An 18,099-nucleotide genomic window follows, 5' to 3' on the forward strand; every position below is an offset into this window, starting at 1 on the left:
TAATTGTTAGCTTGTACTCTTAAAGTGTGATTATTCTGCTGTAATTTTACCATGCATGAGCACAAGGCAAAATTTGTGACATAATGTTTCCTTTGAGATTTCATCTAAAATCCTCCATAATAAGTGATTGAATTATCTCTTTTTGACTCCTTTGTAAATCCCACAGTTGTTAGTCGTTCTCCTCTCATCTCCTAATCTTATCTTCTTATAAGACACTTCCTGGCACCTCTGTCATCCACCTGCTACCAATTACACTAGCAGCCAAACTGGGCAGCTGCTGGCAGATTTAATTACCTTATTCTCCAGTTAATTTCAGAGACATCACCAACATGTGCTGATGGCACAGATGGACAGGAAGAACCATGCTGGTTATTCACACAAAAACAAACCAAAGCACATGCATATAAGTTTCTACAGATGCATCCAAATTGTTTTGTAGAACCGTATACAAAGACTTCAGTTATACGGGGAGTTTTTCTTATGTGTTTTGAATGAAATAGAATAAACTTGTTTTATCCGTCAGCTAGGGGATTCACTTTGCTGCGGCAGCAAAGAGACGAAATCCAACAAGAATAAAAAATTCCAAGGGAAGAATACGGGCACACAGCAAAAAGGAGCTATGGAGCAAATATAAAAATAGGAAATATGAATTTAAATATAGGACCAGCTTCTGCTGTGCGGCCTGTTGTTGCAAATCATTATTACTTTTTTTTTTTACATGTTGATCTAAAATGAAAATGCTTCATACTAGTGCAAGCTAACTTTATGTACGCAGAATTTAAACTAAGCCATGAGAAGCGTTAATGATGCAGGATTTATGTTGGTAAACAGAACCAAGATCTTAGAATGTTGTGACATCAGACTGCAAGTAGTAAACTAGAGATATTTACTAACTGTTGGTTACTAACCAGGCTACCTGTTATTATTAATATGAGCAGATGTAATACCTTTCTCTCAATGTCATGCTTTCAGAAATTAAAATGAAACATGTTTAAAAACAGACAAATTGTACTGTGTGCCACTGTATTATGTTTCAAACCATTAGAAATACAAAGAACAGCTTATGCCTGCAATTGTTTTATGTGCAATAATTTTGGACATTGAGCTCAAGTTGGAAACCAGTTCCCCACTCTCAAAAAAAAAGAAAAAAGAGGCTCGGAACAAATGTTTTGATGCATAAAAGGGGATCGATCATGTTGTAATTCCCTCATTTTCTTTTACAAATACAAAACAATTGTTTCTATCACAACAACATATTTTTTCTCTTTCTTGCTATAGTACTAAGAAAAAAATTGACATGTTTAAATCATAATGGGCAGATCAGATCCCGGAGAAAACTGAAAATCAGTTTCAGCCAGGAATGGCTTATTAGTGCATCTAGATTTACTTTGGATTTAGACATGCTAAATCCAAATTGCTTAATGTTTTATTTATATGTTTAGCCTTTGTCATTCATTAAAAATGTCTCAGAAAATGTTTTAGTTGGTTACTTAAAATGAATGAGTTATTTTCTCAGCTCATTATGCATAATGTTACATGGGTCGTCTTCACTATAAACTAAAAATTTATTCTGGATAGCCATTAAAATGACTTCCATTCCTTAAAGAGTGTAAAAAGATTGATGGATTTGTGCCTGTGATGCACCTTGTTCTAAAAAACACAGCACCTGCTGTTCTGCACCTCTGTGTAGATTCTCTGATTGATTCTTCACAAACAAGGAATCACAGATGACTTGAGCCAGCACGACTAATGATACAGCATACAAAGCTTTAATGGGTGCATTCATCAAAGCACAGAGTCATACGCCCGCCTCTGCCCTGGTTTTTTCTTCCATATATTCTCGCTCCCCCCAACAATCCAGCTCATTTCATTACATGTTATCTGATATTCTTAACAAGATGTTCCTGTGGCCTTCACTAATCATTTCTGACTGAATCATTTACATAAATTCAGATTTTCAAAGTGATGCTACCGATAACATTTTTCATTTACTGCATTTCTTTTCATCATTTCTTGGCCATTTTTTTTAAAGCTTAAATCAGTTATGAGTTTCAAATTTACTTCATTAAACTTTAAATGAATCACTACCAGCATATGTTATGTTTCAGGGATTTAAAATTAGTTTTTTTTTTAGGCAATAGTAATTCAGAATGTTTTGCATGTCTAAAAATATGTCGGGTATAAAAGTAGCTTTAACCATCAGGTAATATAAAAAATTCACTGCACTGTGTTCTGCTTCCAACCTGCAGTTCATCATAATATAAAACCAGGTGCTTGGCCTTCATAATAATTAGTTCCTGGTACTGAATGGAGCATCACAAATCATCCACTGAGTAAAGCACTATTTTTTCCCATTATTTATTTTAAAATGATAATTTTATGTAGCCCCAATTTACAACAAACATGAAGTGACTGCATTTTACAAGACAAATGCATCCAATAAATATCCAGAGACGTAATCACGTTAATTCAGTGCAATCCTATACATTCAGAGGAGGCATGTTTGTTGACCTTGATGTTGTACCTGAATCTGTCTGTGGCCTTAGTATTCAGAAATCTCAATATTTAGAATCAATTTGTCTGAATCTTTTCTCTGTTGCAGTGGCACGAGTTGGAGCTGGGGCTGGGCTTCAGCTGGCAGCAGCATCTTGGCTGAGTTCGGGACCCTTCACCTTGAATTTGTGCATCTGACAGAGCTGTCAAACAACCCAGTGTTCAAAGAGAAGGTACATATGACTCAATGTAACAAACATTTTATTATATTTCAAGTTATTTCCTTAACTATAAGCTGATACAGTATTACAATCTTTATAGACTGCATTTGTTGTTTTTCATTTACAAGTAAATTTCTGTAAATTGGAATTAAATTGAAAGGTGAATATATTTCAGTACAATTTAAAAAGCGCTAGTCTGACAAAGACCAGTCCATTGTTCTACACTTTGCTTCATACGGAGGCGGCTATGGAGATACAATTGCTTGATGAAAGAGTGCACTCTTTTGAAGTTTTAAACAATTGAATTGGCACCAAAGAGAGATATATGTACAAAATTACTTATTTGAAGTTGTCAGGTTCTTGCAGACTCTTGGGCCTTGAAAACTATGTGAACTGATGCTTTAGAAAAAAAAAAACTTCCATTTGAGAGAAGGACTTTAACCAATAAGCAATAGTCTAGTCTCTTCTCTCCTTAATCCAGGTAGCATGCTTCTGACATTGACTCTGGTTTAGGAGCGACTTAACATAAGGAAGAAACAGCTGTAGCGTACACCTTGAGAATCTCCCCCCAACTCTTGGGCTTTGCTTCACTGACCTCCCAAAGCTTCTGGCACTATGAACAGCAAACTTCTTTAAGCAATGGGCTTTTGTGGCTTTACGTACCTTTGCAGTGGATCTCAGGAACTTTTTTTTGTCATTGATCTTGTGTGATAATTTTTGGAGAGCCAGATTTCTTCATTAGCTATGAGCTTGGTGGAAGAAATTGAAATAAATGTTAGAAATACACCACTATGTGTTTCGCGTTTCCCTCACAATTTATTAGCAAAAGTTTTTAACCTTGAAATGATGCATTAGTAAAAGTTTGCTTTCCGAAACTGCTACACTGCCTAAATCTGAGGACTTATTATTGCAGGTGATGAGCATCAGGAAGCTCCTGAACAAAATTGAAAAACCTCACGGCCTGTATCCGAACTTCCTCAGTCCAGTCAGCGGCAACTGGGTTCAGCGTAAGTGTTGTAGCCAATGTAGATGTGATATTTAATGTGTAAACATTAATAAATATGTTCTTATGTAATTTTCTGTAATAATGTTTCTAATTTTGAAATTAACAACCTTCTAAATATCTTTAATAAATCTTAAAGGCAAACTAATTCCTGAGAGTTTATGGCAAGCTCTTCTGAAGGTTTTGCAACCTCTGTTGTGTATCTCATAGTGTTGGTCAGAATTATAAGAAGGTGTGATTTCTGATCACACTTTTTACCTTTTCTCACTCCTTTGTCTGAATTTCACACATCTGTTTTTCAAAAGCGTTTTTCGTTGCTCATTTGTCATTCACCCATCGGTCTGCTTCCTTTCATTTTAAATATAACTCTCATAAAGTGGAGTAGCAGTGACGATGAGACGACTATAGCTCTGGGTTATTGGAATAATAATAAATTCAATTACTTTGTAAAAATAGATCTTTCCAATTTACCTGAGAGGAAGTGGGGATGGGGAAGATCAGGGTGATGAGATGACGCTGGGAGGGAAAAGGTGCTAATCTCTATGATTACAGCAGCTAATTGTTGTGGAGGAGCACGCAGGGAAGCTGAACAGTACATAAATATCAGGAGAAGGAAAAATAAGCTCTGGCTCCCCTCGTTTGTCTGTGTCAAGGACAGACAGCGGCACAGAGATAACCTTGTGAAGGAGTCTGCAGAGGTATTTGTGTTTGAATGAAGCATGAAAGAATAGATAAAGACTCCTATGGAATCATATCCTTTAATATTTTATTGAATGTTGACATAGAACAGCAAGAGGAGCAAGAACAGCTAATTGATTTTGGTTTTTGTTTCCTTTTGGAAAATTGAGGCATTGAATGTTTTAAGGTTTTTGTTTGGAGAAAACTAATTTGAAACATAGGTGGCAGGAGTGTATGGGATGCAGCACACTATGAATTAATCATGAAAGCTAAATATAACTACTGAGACTTACACATATCCAAGCTGATTACTTTTTAGTACTTCTATGATTAAACCAAATAAAATTAGCTAAATTAGACAATTAAAGAAATTACACAGCAAAAGGAATTGAAAACCATAAAGTGAAAATTATTCTTTACTTGTGTGGAGAAATATGGTCCAGTGTTTGTTTTTTAAGATTGGAACATTCTTATGTAAGACTTGTTTGTAATGCTGCAATTTGTTTTCCTCATTTATTTTCTTTAGACCATGTTTCCATTGGTGGCCTTGGAGACAGTTTTTATGAGTATCTGATAAAATCCTACCTGATGTCAGACAAGACCGACGAGGAAGCAAAGAAGATGTACTACAGTGCACTAGAGGTTTGAAAAATGCTATCTTGTAATAGACACACAGAGATCTGCCCGTTTTTATATCATATGCAGTTCAGTTTATAAATAAGCTCATGGAGTACTCTCTTTTTGCAAAGCTAAATAGCTGCTATTAGAAAGCCCCAGTGAAACTCCTAACCACTTTGTATTGGTGGTATTAGAGTAAAACTAACTATTTTAATGAACTGTTAAGTGTTCAACTCATTGATAGTTTATGTATTTCTAATGTTTGTGCTAAACAAAGGTAAGATGTTGTCTCCAAAAGTCAACATGTAACACCCTGTTACAAAAAGTATGGGAAGTACTCCTACCTCAGGACATTGTCTCTCATAAACACATTACACACCATCGGCTACATAACAGTGATAAAACAAAGCATGTTTGTGCTGAAGAGGAGGCAAACTGAATTTTGTGGTTGATTTCTGGCCTCTAGTTTTTGTAAATGTTTAACCTGCTGTTACCAATTTTACCTGATTCCAATTTCCCTTTAAGAGTTATAAAAAGAGATAAAAACAGAAATTAAAATATATTTTTCTAGTGTTTCCACCATGATCAGTTATTAATATCTGGAAAAGATGCATATTACAACATATGTGAGAGAGTGCAATATATCAGCAGATATATAAAGATTTTACTTTTTAAAAACAGAGACAAAATGATAAGAGTTGTTTGCAACAAGCACTACTAAAACAGTAGTCTTCTTATGTATGCTCAAGTAAAATACATCCCTATTTTCTGGGAGTGTTTTGAAACTTCCAAAACAATCCCAACTTTTCCAAATCATAAATGTTTTGACTTGATATTAGATCAAAATGATGAAGCAGCAAATGTTCATCCTTCCTTATTGCTTACTGAACTATCCACTCTCACACAGCCTAAATAAGCCACAAAATATCTTGACATATTGTAAACTGATTTTATATTGTAAATACTTAATATAATAAATAATAACTGAGTTTTCTTTCACAGGAAAAACTTCATCAGAAAGTGTTGTTTTCAGTAGTGGTGTCTAGACATGGTTGCTTCATTGATCAGAAAAAAAATTTAGTAAAAAAAAAAACATTTACTGGCCATGGTCAACTAATTTGGAAATCACATTAATCCAGTAAACACCAAATTTTGCTTTGCAGTTTTAATCAGTGCCCAAAACACCAACAAGAAAAACAAAATGTTGTTATATTCACCAAAATAACAATGGGAGTCCTTCTTAGTTTTCCAGGCTAAATACTCAATATAACATCTTAATATGGTTCCAGTCAATGATATCTGTGATAGCCAGTTAGTATTAATTATAACCAGTGAAAGCACAGTAAAATCTTTAGCCAATACGCAGTATCGAGTAATTTACAGTAGGCTCCTGGAGGGTACTGGCTGAAATAATAATCAGAGTAAATACCTTTGAGCTCCACATTTAGCACAGAAAGACAAAAAAAGAGGACAATAAATATGTTCTGGGTGACAGAGCTTAAAACCTCCCGAAGAGGATAATACAATCTTTGCCTATTCAGTATAACTTCAAGCTTCTATTAAGACGTCCTCATTTATCATCAAAGGGTCAAGCTAAAGTCTGAACCACTAATTACGAATTCTCCTTCTTAATTGTGACTTGGTATTTATTGGCCACCGTGGTGTTAAATATCAGCTGCAGGTTTATTCAGAAATCTTAAGGTGAGGGCAAAGCAGAGCTAATTACCTTAGGCATTCAAATAAAAGTGGACTGCTAATTAAAACAGTGTGGAATGAGAAAACATTTTCCAATTATGCTCTGCAATGATTACCACTAACAACTTCTAATTAGTGTAGAAATTATTAGTCTAAACCCTGAGGAAAATATACTTTCTTAAAACAAGATATCTATAATTTTTGGTTCCATATAGTAATGTATTTTCCATTTCCAGAACTACATCTTTGTTACAGTATTCTTATCATGTACAACATGCAACAGTTTTGCAATTATGAAACTGGGCTTGGTATCAATTAATTATATGAAGACAAAACATTCTGGAGATGATATTGAAATGTTCTGCTTAAATAAAGGACTAAAACATGTGAGTTTTCTTTTTACAGGAGCTTCTTTACCTTAAGTTATTGCATTATTCCCAAAAATGATAAACCTGTTTTTAACCTCAACTTGAGCTGCTGGAGTGAGCATTATAAAGAGACTTGCATAAAAATTCTTTAGTAAACTTAAAGACTGAAGAGCAACAGCTGGGGAAAAACAGAATGTTTTAAACAAAGCAATAATTTATTTTCTATAGATGGATAAAATATGATCTTTAATGTTCTTCATTTCTGGTAGAACTCTGAAATCTATTGATATATACATTGGTGAACAAGTGAGGATTAATTTAGTAATTCCTTCCTACGGTCATGGATTCAAAGATCTAATCTATATAAAACAAAAGCCTGCAGCATGTCTGTTCTCTCCCTCTAGTTTGGCTTATTGACACCTTAACATGAATAAGGATTTAGACAGAGTTTCTTTATGTTTATCTGATGCACAGCTGTAAAACCAGTAAATTACTTGTAGTTCTACAAGATTGCTTTACACACACCTTTGCTGTTTTGTTTAAACATCTTAATCAATTTTTGGGCGATTACCAAACCAATTATTAGTATTTCACTGTCGTTTATATTTTATTACTGCAAGTAACATTTTAATTGTAGAATCGATAGAAAGTACTCAATTAGGTGAATATCAGCTTCCTTCCGTGAGCCGATTAAAAAAAAAAGCAGATGTGAGATCTGAAGGTTGGGTTGCTGATTAGGATTGAGTAGAATCTGCAGCAAGGTTTCTATTTCATAGTCAACACTCTGACAGATAAAATATTATTCCTTTCTGTTTGGTACTGCAGGCAATTGAAGCTAACCTGGTTCAGAAGTCCCCTGGTGGCCTCACCTACATGGCAGAGTGGAGGGGGGGCATCCTGGACCACAAGATGGGTCATCTGGCCTGCTTCTCTGGGGGCATGATTGGCATCGGGGCTGATGATGGAGCACCAGAAAAGAGGCAGCACTACCTTGATCTCGCTGCTGAGATCACACACACCTGCCATGAGAGCTACACTCGCTCAAGTAAGTAGACGTGTCGGGGTGTCAGCAATGAAAAAAGATCTGCACATACAGGTGCAGTTCAGGAAATTGGAATTTTATGAACTTGTTTTTTTAAATAATTCAAAACCTGGCATTTATGTTAAATCATAAAGCAGAATGTGATACATTTCAAGCCTTTATTTCTGTTTCTGATGATTATGGCTTACAGCAAACAAAAAAACATATTTTTTTAATGCATAGAATGTTGTGGCCTACACAGTCATGCTAAAGACTGAGTCTTTAGTGATGCTCATGCTATCACTAGTGCTAGTGGTGCTATGATGCTAGCGCTGTCACACTAATGCTATCAGTATTAGTATATAGTATATAAAGACAAATGCGTATCTATCTATAGTTATATTACAAGGATTAATTCCCTTTTCTCTGATATTCTTCTTCTTTGAGATGCATCTGTGTGAAAGATGTGGGAGAACCTTTTCATACAGAAGCAATACTTTAAAGTATCATTATACTCTAGTTCCTTCATTTAAACGGTTTCACCTTTTACCAGACTTTGCTCCATTATTTACCATCAGCTTGTCAGGTCAGAAGAGTTAATTAGCTACTTTTTTTTCTTATCTTCTTTGGAAAATATTTTTAAAAATTATAAATTATCTCCCAAAACACAATTTACACTGGTACAGTGTGGAAGAGAATATTCTTAATAAAAGTTTTGTCTGGTCTAACTCCTCAAAACATATGAAGGAGCTTTTATATCATACATATTATATGCAATATTAATTTACCAGAACCCATAATTTCTAGATTTTATTAATACTTTTATTTTACAAAATCTGTCTTGTTAGGAGAGGTTAATGTGGAAATTGGTAAGAAAACGAGTTTAGAAAAGCAATGCTAGAAATTAAAAGGGCCTCAGGCTTTTTAATTTTTATCCTCAATGAAATGAGGAAGCTCTCTGTGTAGCTGCACCTCAGGAGATAGAAAAAAGGACACATCTGAAAAGGAGCAAATGAGTTGTTTTTTTTTTTAAATGTCTCGCTACAGAAGTATAGCCTTGGTGTTTGTGAACAAAAAATTCCAGTTCACGATGAAAATGAAAAGAAAAATAACGTATATCACGTATACCATCTGTTTTTTAGACTATTGTTTTATCTCTTACCTAGTATCTGTCTTACTTTTGGCAAAATTTTAAGCTTTTGCCCCCCCACTGTTAGGTTTAATGGATTCATCTTCTACTTTTGCTACAGCAATGAGGTAATTTAACTCATCATATAACAGTTTCTATGACGCACTTTGAATACTTTTGATGTTCAGATCCAAAAGGCTTCTCCAGCTTTCTCTTTCATGTTCATCCACCAGGTTCTCTTACTGGGCTCTGGTAGTGCTTAGCATCTTTTGGATTAGTAGACAGCATCAGAGAGAGAAGAGAGATTTGAATTTGTGCAGAGTGGCTGACATACCAAACTCTGATACCATAAAGGCTTACTGCTGCTCCTCTAAATTTCTGTCAGCTTCACAACTAGTGACGGGCAAAAATCAAGAAAGAGAGGGAAAGGTTATCAATTTCAGAGAGAAGGTTTCAATAAACAGAACTCTTTATTGATAAGAGGACCTTGTGCAAAAATGAACATAAAACCAACTTCACATTCTTAGTTGGAAATATTAATAATAGTTTATATTAAAGCGTTAAAATTTTTTACAAAATATGTCAGCACTGAGTGATTCAGTCTTAACCTTTTCAGAGAAAATGTTGGTGCCAAGTAGCAGTTATTATAATCAACTAAATGACTTACACACAGCTACTTCATCTTACTAAGCTAGAACTGTCTGAAGCTATGACTTGTTTTTAAAAATATAGATTTTAAACTTGCAGACAGCTGAACCATTGTCTTGAGAATTTTCAAGCATGTGTAATGCAAATTTGTGAACTTCTTTGACATATGCTTGATTTTGAAAAAAAATGCTTTACATAAATTAAGTTTAATAGCAAATTGTGAGAAACTGATCATTTTCTTACAGAGTTTAACTAAAAAACAAGATTAATCTAACCTAAGCAATACAATGAAGCTTCTGTTTAATACATTTGTGAAGTGAAAAAAAATCTTTATATGATCACTCAAGACATGAGGTGAAGGATAAGAGTGATATATATTTCCATCTCTATGCATGCCTAGCAGTTTTATACATTCATAACACAAGGTGATATATTTCCAGTATTTGTTAAATTAGGTGATTATGGCTTACCATAATGAAAATATGAGGTATTGTCAAGAGGAAGACACTAGACCGAGCAATGCAAATATCCTGAAACCACTTAAAGCAAACTGGGGTTCCTTAACACCTCAGCAGAGCAGATTATCAGCATGTTATTAAAAGGAAACGGTGAAATACAGCAGCAGCTTAAAAGCCAGACCAGATCAGTATCTGCATCAGTAACCAACCACTGAAAAATGTTAGCAACTTTACCTTTAGAAAAATGTACTTTGTTAGAATAAACATAGAAAACTTTTATTGTGATTCAATTTATATTCACAAATATCTAATATGTTTAGCAAAGAAATCATCCAGGTGATATTTGTTTAGACCAGCCTGTCATGGTAAAAGAGGGAACTCTGCCAAAAGTACCAGTTTATCTATAGATCTACCTCCTATCTATAGTCATAAACCATAGATAGTAAAAAGGACAGATCGTAAATAAGTACAGCTAAAATTAGCACCTTCTGAAATGTGGCTGGAATGATAATTAGGGATAATGTAAGGAGCACAGGATGCCTTAGATTAGAGTTGCCACTCTTCCGCATCGGAAAAGACAGTTGATGGGATTTTGCCATCTGGTGCACTCACCTTCAAGACGTGTGTCTAGAAATGCAGGCCTGAGGACATGAAGTAATATCTGGCACAATACCTCAATGCTGTTGATGCATGTTTTTAGGAAAGATGGGAGAAATCCGTTATGCCTGAAGTAATAAAAAAAAAAATCACCATCACCAAGATTGCAGCTAAAATTGCTGCTGTGAGTTTTATATTTGTCAGTATTCAAATACATACAGTTGAGGTAGCAAAGCCAATTGAGGACATTCATACTTAAATATAAACATACACCTCTGTGTTATGAACAAAATGACTGCAGGTATTTTTTTTCATCTCTGCAAAACATAGCTCAAATTGGAGCTGTGTTCTTTCAAGTATTTGTTTAGAAGAAGGCCTTTGTTGAGCTTCAACAGCTAATAACAGATATTAACTTCTAGGAAAAAACATGTTTAGAATTAAATTGTCCCAAACTCCACTGGCAGGTTGTGGTAAATTTCTGATTTGCAAAGTTTTTTCTACCAGCCTATATTGTCATCCTGGGAATCGTTAGTAGACCTAACAAAGATTCTCAGGCCTGTACAGAGTTAGTAAATTAGAATCAAAATCAATAACACGGGAGAAATTGGAGTCAATAAAAAGTATTTTACAAGCCAAAGAACTGAGTGTTCAACATACAGCACACAAAAAACATAGATATATTGGATCATTTAAAGTACTTTCTCCCTTTTTTCTGCCCTGTCTATCTCTTCTATTGCTTTAAAATATGCCTTTTGTGATTAACTTTTATTCTTTAGTATGTTTTTAAATTAATTTAAACTTGTAATTTATTATTTTTTCAGCATTCAGCAGGTTATCTGTTTTCCTTCAGTACCTGTTGATATTTTGATCTAAACATAATTTATTCTGAGAAAAAACACTAAACCACTAATTGCTTTGATGTTTGCTTTTGATGCATGCACACCATAATGAGCCAGCAGATTAGAAAACTGAGTGCTGCCTTTGACTCAGACTTTTCGTTTCTCACAGATTGTCAGTCTGAATGCAGCAATTTGCAGACATTTTGTGAACTCTGTACCTGCCTTATTTAAACAGAGAACAATTTTGTAACAAACAGCCTCTCTGTGGGGGTCTAAGATCTCTGAAAAGCATGAGGATTTATTTTTTTTAAACTGAACAGTTGGTGCACACAGGAATCTTTCAAATTAAACAAATTTCAACTCTAATGCTCCTGTGCCAATAGAAAAAAAACCCATGTTGTGCTTCATCTTGATTTTTAACAAACACTAATATCTAAGGATCACAGGAAAAAAAAAAACTTTGTGCAAAGAAATATCTTTTGTCTGATCTCTATTTTCGTCTCTTTCAGCCACTAGACTGGGACCTGAGGCCTTCAGATTCGACAGTGGAGCTGAAGCTACAGCTACTAGACTGAGTGACAGATATTACATCCTACGACCAGAAGTCATCGAGAGCTACATGTACATGTGGAGACTGACCCACGACCCCAAATACAGAGACTGGGGATGGGAGGCAGTAGAGGTAAGACCAGTAAATTAGGATAAATACCTGTTAACGACCAGGAACTGTATTTATTATTATTACCATCACATTCTTCTGGACTTCTCTGGTATTTATTTTGAATAAGTGCAGTTATGACTTGTACTAATGCAATAAACTTCATTGTAAAAATAGTTGAAAGCTTCACAGATGAGCTCTATTTATACTAAGATGATATTACACATAGATGGAATCCATGTACTTATTAATTGACCTCTGAAGGCAGTCAGTTTCACTTGATTGTAATCAATGGTTAAAGTAACTCAGGATAAATGTCCGCCACACTGTTTGGACTATTTGTTAAAAATCTTTTTTCTTCACCTCACAATTATGAACTGCTATTTGTTGATGAAGGATCTGCATTCTCATTAAAACATAGTTTAGTTTGTATTTTTTACTTTTTTCTAAAATGTTAGCATAAACTATTTTTGAATTTACAACTGGGTTTATTCCTCTTGCTCAAAATTGAATTGAAAAACACACCTCTAACCAGTGCTACACACTAGTAATTTCATTTTATTTTTAATTGGGGGGGATGGAACAGAGTGCAATTTTGCCATCTGTACTGCTGTCTTATTGGTGACCTGCATTATCATTTCCATGGTCGTCCTCGCTTATTATGTCAAGCCCTTTCAACACCCTAATTTATCATCCAGAAGCTTTCTTCATATTGTGTGGCACTATACATTAGGTAGTAGAGCAGACAGTTCTGCCACCAAGAGATGAAAGCTGTGCAGGAATCACCATTATTAATGTGGCAATAGGCAGGACATTAACTGCGGTAAACCGTAGCGCGCAAGCATGAGAGTTAGCATTAATTTAGCACTCACAAGAAGAGGAAAGATCAGGCTGACGAGTTTGACAGGGCTATAATTATCAGGCACAAAGGTTGAAAGCTGTGTGCAACACTTCTGCTCAGGAACATCAAGCATTAACACGTCAGGGTCTTTGTTAATTAGCACGTATAAGCAAGCCCTCTGTAGCAGGGATAATAATGAGCTAATCCGCTTGGCTAGCCCAGCCGCTCTCCTTTCACCCTTGTCCGATTTGGCTTTACTTGGACCTTAGTTGTGTTGCTGGCTTGGTGCTTGTCATGTTTTATCCTTGATTCTTTTTTAATAAGTGTGAATACCGTTATTGACCTATGGATTTAAATTTTGTTGAAATTTAAATATCATTGGAATAACAAAGCGCGTTTTACTCTACATACAGTCGCAAACTTCAAGATAATTTAGTCATTTAATGTGATAGACCAACATAATATAGCACCCAATAGTGAAATAAACAAGGATGCATAGTTTTCTATATGTTTGTACAAACAGAAAAACTGAAAAATGTGTTAGAGATTTGTACTCAGCCCCTTTTAATCCCTAAATGATATGTAGTGCTACCAATTGTCTTCTGAAATCATAAACCTGTGCCTTATTTCATGTAGGTATAAATGCAGCAGAAATTAAACATTTTGGGCTGTGTGAAGAAAATCTAATCACTGTTGTAAAACATGGAGCAAGACTGCAAAAGACCTCAGACTGGGCTGGAAGTTCACCTTCCAGTAGAGCAACATAACTGAAGCATACAGACAAAGCTATGACTGAATAGCTGAGCCCGAGACTTGAAAATTGATTTTCACAGACACTCTATTCATTCTGACTGACTTTGAGCTATCTGGTAAAGAACAACAGGAAAAAATGTGTTTCTTGATATGAAAGTGTGGTAATACAATAGATTGACTCAAGGAACCTAAGTCCAGACACCCAGCAAACTCTTCAGATTTTTAATTTAAAGATTTCTTTTTGTTTCAACTTCATGACACCCTTGTGTTGGTATTCCACATAAAATTGTAATAACATCAATAGAGGTTTCTGGTTGTGGTGTGAATACCTTTGCAAGGCACTATAGAGATCAGAGTTTGGTCTCGTCATTTACCTGTTCCTTCCTGCCTTTTGTTAGGCTCTAGAGCAGCACTGCAGAGTGGAGTCTGGTTTCTCTGGGATCCGTGATGTTTACGCCCTGACAGCCAGCCACGACAACATGCAGCAGAGCTTCTTCCTGTCTGAGACACTTAAGTAAGTCTCGCTTGCTTTTTAACTTCCCATTGCTGGGAGGAAGGTTATTGTAAGATATGCTTGCACCACCTTTCATCTGCATGAAAGTAATACAGGGTCAGATCCTGAACACTGGGGATTCATCTCTACTTCTTATCTGTTCTGCCTACGAAGCGCGATCGTGCTTTGAATGAAACAGTCACAATGTCTTCTTCAGAGGTTAATCTAACTTTTAATCAGATACTTTTTACCCATCAAGGAAGGTTAAGTTTCAGCTGTTCTTATACTGCAGATTTTAAGCTACACAAACCAGTCAGTCTACACCAGCATGTAGATAACAAAAGCTTATCCTTCTAAAGAGAGGAGCAGGGCGAATCATTCAGGTTAGTAGTCACCAGAGCACCACTGCCTTATTCAGTGCTACACTGCTTCTAACATGCTCCTTTGAAAGTTAAGTGACTGATCTAGATTAAGAAGAAATCACAAATGATGAATAATTAATGTTTTCCAAGTAAGGGCAAAGCATTGCAGCTCGTCAGCTGGGAGGGAGGTTTTTAAACGTGGTCAACATTGAGAAAACGTTCAGCTGTGAAGATGAGACAGAGCCGCTGCAACAAGAGCTTTTTCTTCACATCATGGAATAAGTGGGGCATATTAGTTAAAGAATGACAAACCAGTGCAAAAGGTTTCATGGGATTGCATTATCAACCACTTAATCCAACCATAAATTCTCTAGACACTGGTTTTTGTTATTAGTTACTTCTTTCATTTTCTACTAGACCAAATCAAATGGCCACCTAAACTGAACTCAAGTAACTCAACTTAGAATGTATACGATTGTCTGTTTGTTTAGGATGATTTGTATCGTCTTTCAGCTATTGTTTTTTTTTTTCATAGATATGAGTGTCCAACATTTTTCATAATTACATTTAACTGTCTTAAACCAACAGCAAGATAATGCTAGAACAAAATAGATCTGTATGATGCAGACAATGGTTGTCCCTTTACTCTTAAGTCCATATGAATTAATAGTTGCAAACAATATGCTTTGTTTAATGTCGCACCTAGAAGCAACGGCTCTGAATTTGAACACACTAATTTGGAAAAACGTTCAATGTTTGCTTGGATTGAGGAACTTTGATACCAATAGAGGTTTATTTAACAGTAAATTTGAGGCTTTGCATAATTTTTTGCTAATTCACACCCAGATATGGTAAATTTCTTTACATCAGGTTATTCTGTGTTGGTTGAGCATTTTTTTAAACCCTATTTCATTTTGCAAGACTAGCTAGCTTTTTCCTTTAAATCATTATTTACTCAGGTTATTGTTCTCTGACATTAATATAGTTTGATTTTAAAAATATTAAAGTATCAACAATCAAAAAAGAAGGAAGACCAGCTCTGTTTTGGGTATTATGTTTAAAATGCAACTGTTTTTCTTGTTTGTTCAGATATCTTTACCTGCTTTTCTCTGATGATGACCTCCTCTCCCTGGAAGACTGGGTCTTTAACACCGAAGCCCATCCGCTGCCCATCATCCGTAAAAGCTGTCTGCAGGATGAAATAACAGAGGAAAAGACAGTCTCTGAATAACACCACTCAACGACTGAGATGGTTACGGACAAATCTGCACAGTTCATGTGCACACAGTCACATCGCAAACACCAATTCAGTGCAGATTCAGGGTCTTATAAGGAGTGAGTGGTTGACTCTCAGTTCCTTTCCAGAAAAGGATGTTGTCGTTTTATGCTGTGATTGTATATCCTTTTGCCGGGGTTCCTTCCTACTGGCACTTATTTTTTGCGGACAATCAAAACAAACATGACTTTCATGAAGAGATACCTTTTTCTTTCCTTCTTTCCTCTGTGAGGAAACCACTATAACTTACAGACCCAAATGTATGGGAGAAGGTTTGAACTATGGGCCATACTGTCAGAGAGATACAGAACCACTTGAGTTTTGCTCATCATTTTAGTTTACCTTTAGTGATGATGTTTTCCCTTTAGGCTTATTTCTGGTTTTCCTTTGTGAACACGTTGCCCAAATTGTTTTTTTTGCATTTCTATTCCCCTCTTTTAAAGTCAAGTGTGTTGGTGAAATTTAAAGAAAGGATGGGAGTTAAATAATGTACAGATAAACACAAAATGTGACTCTCAAATCCACCTTGAAACTAATGTTGATGTCATGTTTCTTACTGAAACAACGTTGAATGAATTTTTTAAAGGACAGAGATGTCAGGAAAGAGGCTTTGTCTTATGCATCCAGGGACCACATTTAAAAAAATATGTTTCCTGTCTATGCTCTGGTAATTTTATTTTCAACAGAACGTTTGCTCAGCCTTTCACAATAAAATGGAGCACTCTCCATTTGTTCACTGTAAAAACAAAGCATCAAGAAAAAAAAAAGACATCTGTTAGCCAACTTCGGATGTCTGTTCTGTTGGGAATTTTTTTGCCTTCACGTACATCCATAGTGATGTTGCAGGCTTTTCAGCTGCAGAGACAAGCTTTTACTTTCTATCACTGTTCTGTTAACAGCTGATCTTCTGCACAGTTGTGGAGTGAATGTGCTGTATATACAGATGAAGTGAGTGGCACCTGTATGAGCTTGTCTTGACTTTAGTGTGTGTCTCTTTTTTCTTAATCTTTTTCTAAAACTTCAGTGGTTATTTTTGTTCTGAGTTCTCTTTGATTTGCTTCCCTCAGGTGTTTCAGTAAAAAGAAAAATCTACAAATGTCTAATTTTAAGTCTAGTTATTGCTGATATTAATTATTGTTATTACTTATTCTTACCGTTTGATTTTACTTTGTTCAATATTTTCAAATACTGATTAAAAAGAAACTGTGCAACTTTGTACATTTAAAACAATCAGAATTGTTGTGTCATTAATATTGATCGGCTTGTTTACTTAAACTTGCAGTTTTTTTATCAGTGTTTAATAGCAGAAAATAATCTGCAGTCAAACAGAAAAAAGTGTTACTCAGCCACCATTTATAGCTGCTTCCAGCAAACTAATCGCAGATTTAATTAAAAAGGTGCTTTTTTTCGTTGTTTTGGAACGTTCCAGCAATCATGACCAGAAAATGACTAACGGTGTTTAGCTGCTGCACCACACGCAGTGTGACAAGTCAACAAAGCGAGACTTAATATCATCCGCTCCAAATGATTCAGCTACAGCTGCTGTCACCTGAATCCTAATTTCATCGTAATACCTTCAGGTGATTTCACATCCACTCTAAATGCTAGAAACATACATTATTGCCATTTAATTGGAATTTGATGATGTTACCTTTCAAATGTCATGGATCCTGTATAAACTGTTTAGCACTACAAGCTCAAATTGTCTATTAGGGAAATATTAGCCACATTACATCCTGCAGACAGAATATGATTACAATATTCTCCATCAGATAAGCAATGCTAATGGAACGATGGGAGCACAATGTACATCATTACATAACTCGACTGATCTTTAACAACACGAATGAGTCCATTTAAAATCACCCACCACCATCAATTCTTTCCTCTTATTAGATCGGCATTGTTCCTACATTATTCATTAAACCAAAGCAAAATTTGCCAAAAA

At 35.4% G+C, this 18,099-nt stretch overlaps 1 protein-coding gene across 2 annotated transcripts in view; it reads left to right on the forward strand.

Annotated features, from left to right (window-relative positions):
- LOC102229946 (mannosyl-oligosaccharide 1,2-alpha-mannosidase IA-like) overlaps positions 1-17,381 on the forward strand; it is a 204,663-nt gene extending 187,282 nt beyond the window's left edge. Inside the window, exons 6-12 of one of the 2 annotated variants that reach the window (XM_023331092.1) lie at positions 2,600-2,726; positions 3,628-3,721; positions 4,922-5,037; positions 7,902-8,121; positions 12,278-12,450; positions 14,419-14,534; positions 15,965-17,381. In XM_023331092.1, coding sequence (XP_023186860.1) covers positions 2,600-2,726; positions 3,628-3,721; positions 4,922-5,037; positions 7,902-8,121; positions 12,278-12,450; positions 14,419-14,534; positions 15,965-16,106 — 988 coding nt within the window. In that variant the 3' untranslated portion in view covers positions 16,107-17,381. The remainder of the gene's footprint in view (positions 1-2,599; positions 2,727-3,627; positions 3,722-4,921; positions 5,038-7,901; positions 8,122-12,277; positions 12,451-14,418; positions 14,535-15,964) is intronic. The other variant, XM_023331093.1, reaches the window with a different exon arrangement.
- Positions 17,382-18,099: the final 718 nt, after the last annotated feature.

Source organism: Xiphophorus maculatus, chromosome 3 (assembly GCF_002775205.1).
Source record: "Xiphophorus maculatus strain JP 163 A chromosome 3, X_maculatus-5.0-male, whole genome shotgun sequence".
NCBI classification, from domain to species: Eukaryota; Metazoa; Chordata; class Actinopteri; order Cyprinodontiformes; family Poeciliidae; genus Xiphophorus; species Xiphophorus maculatus.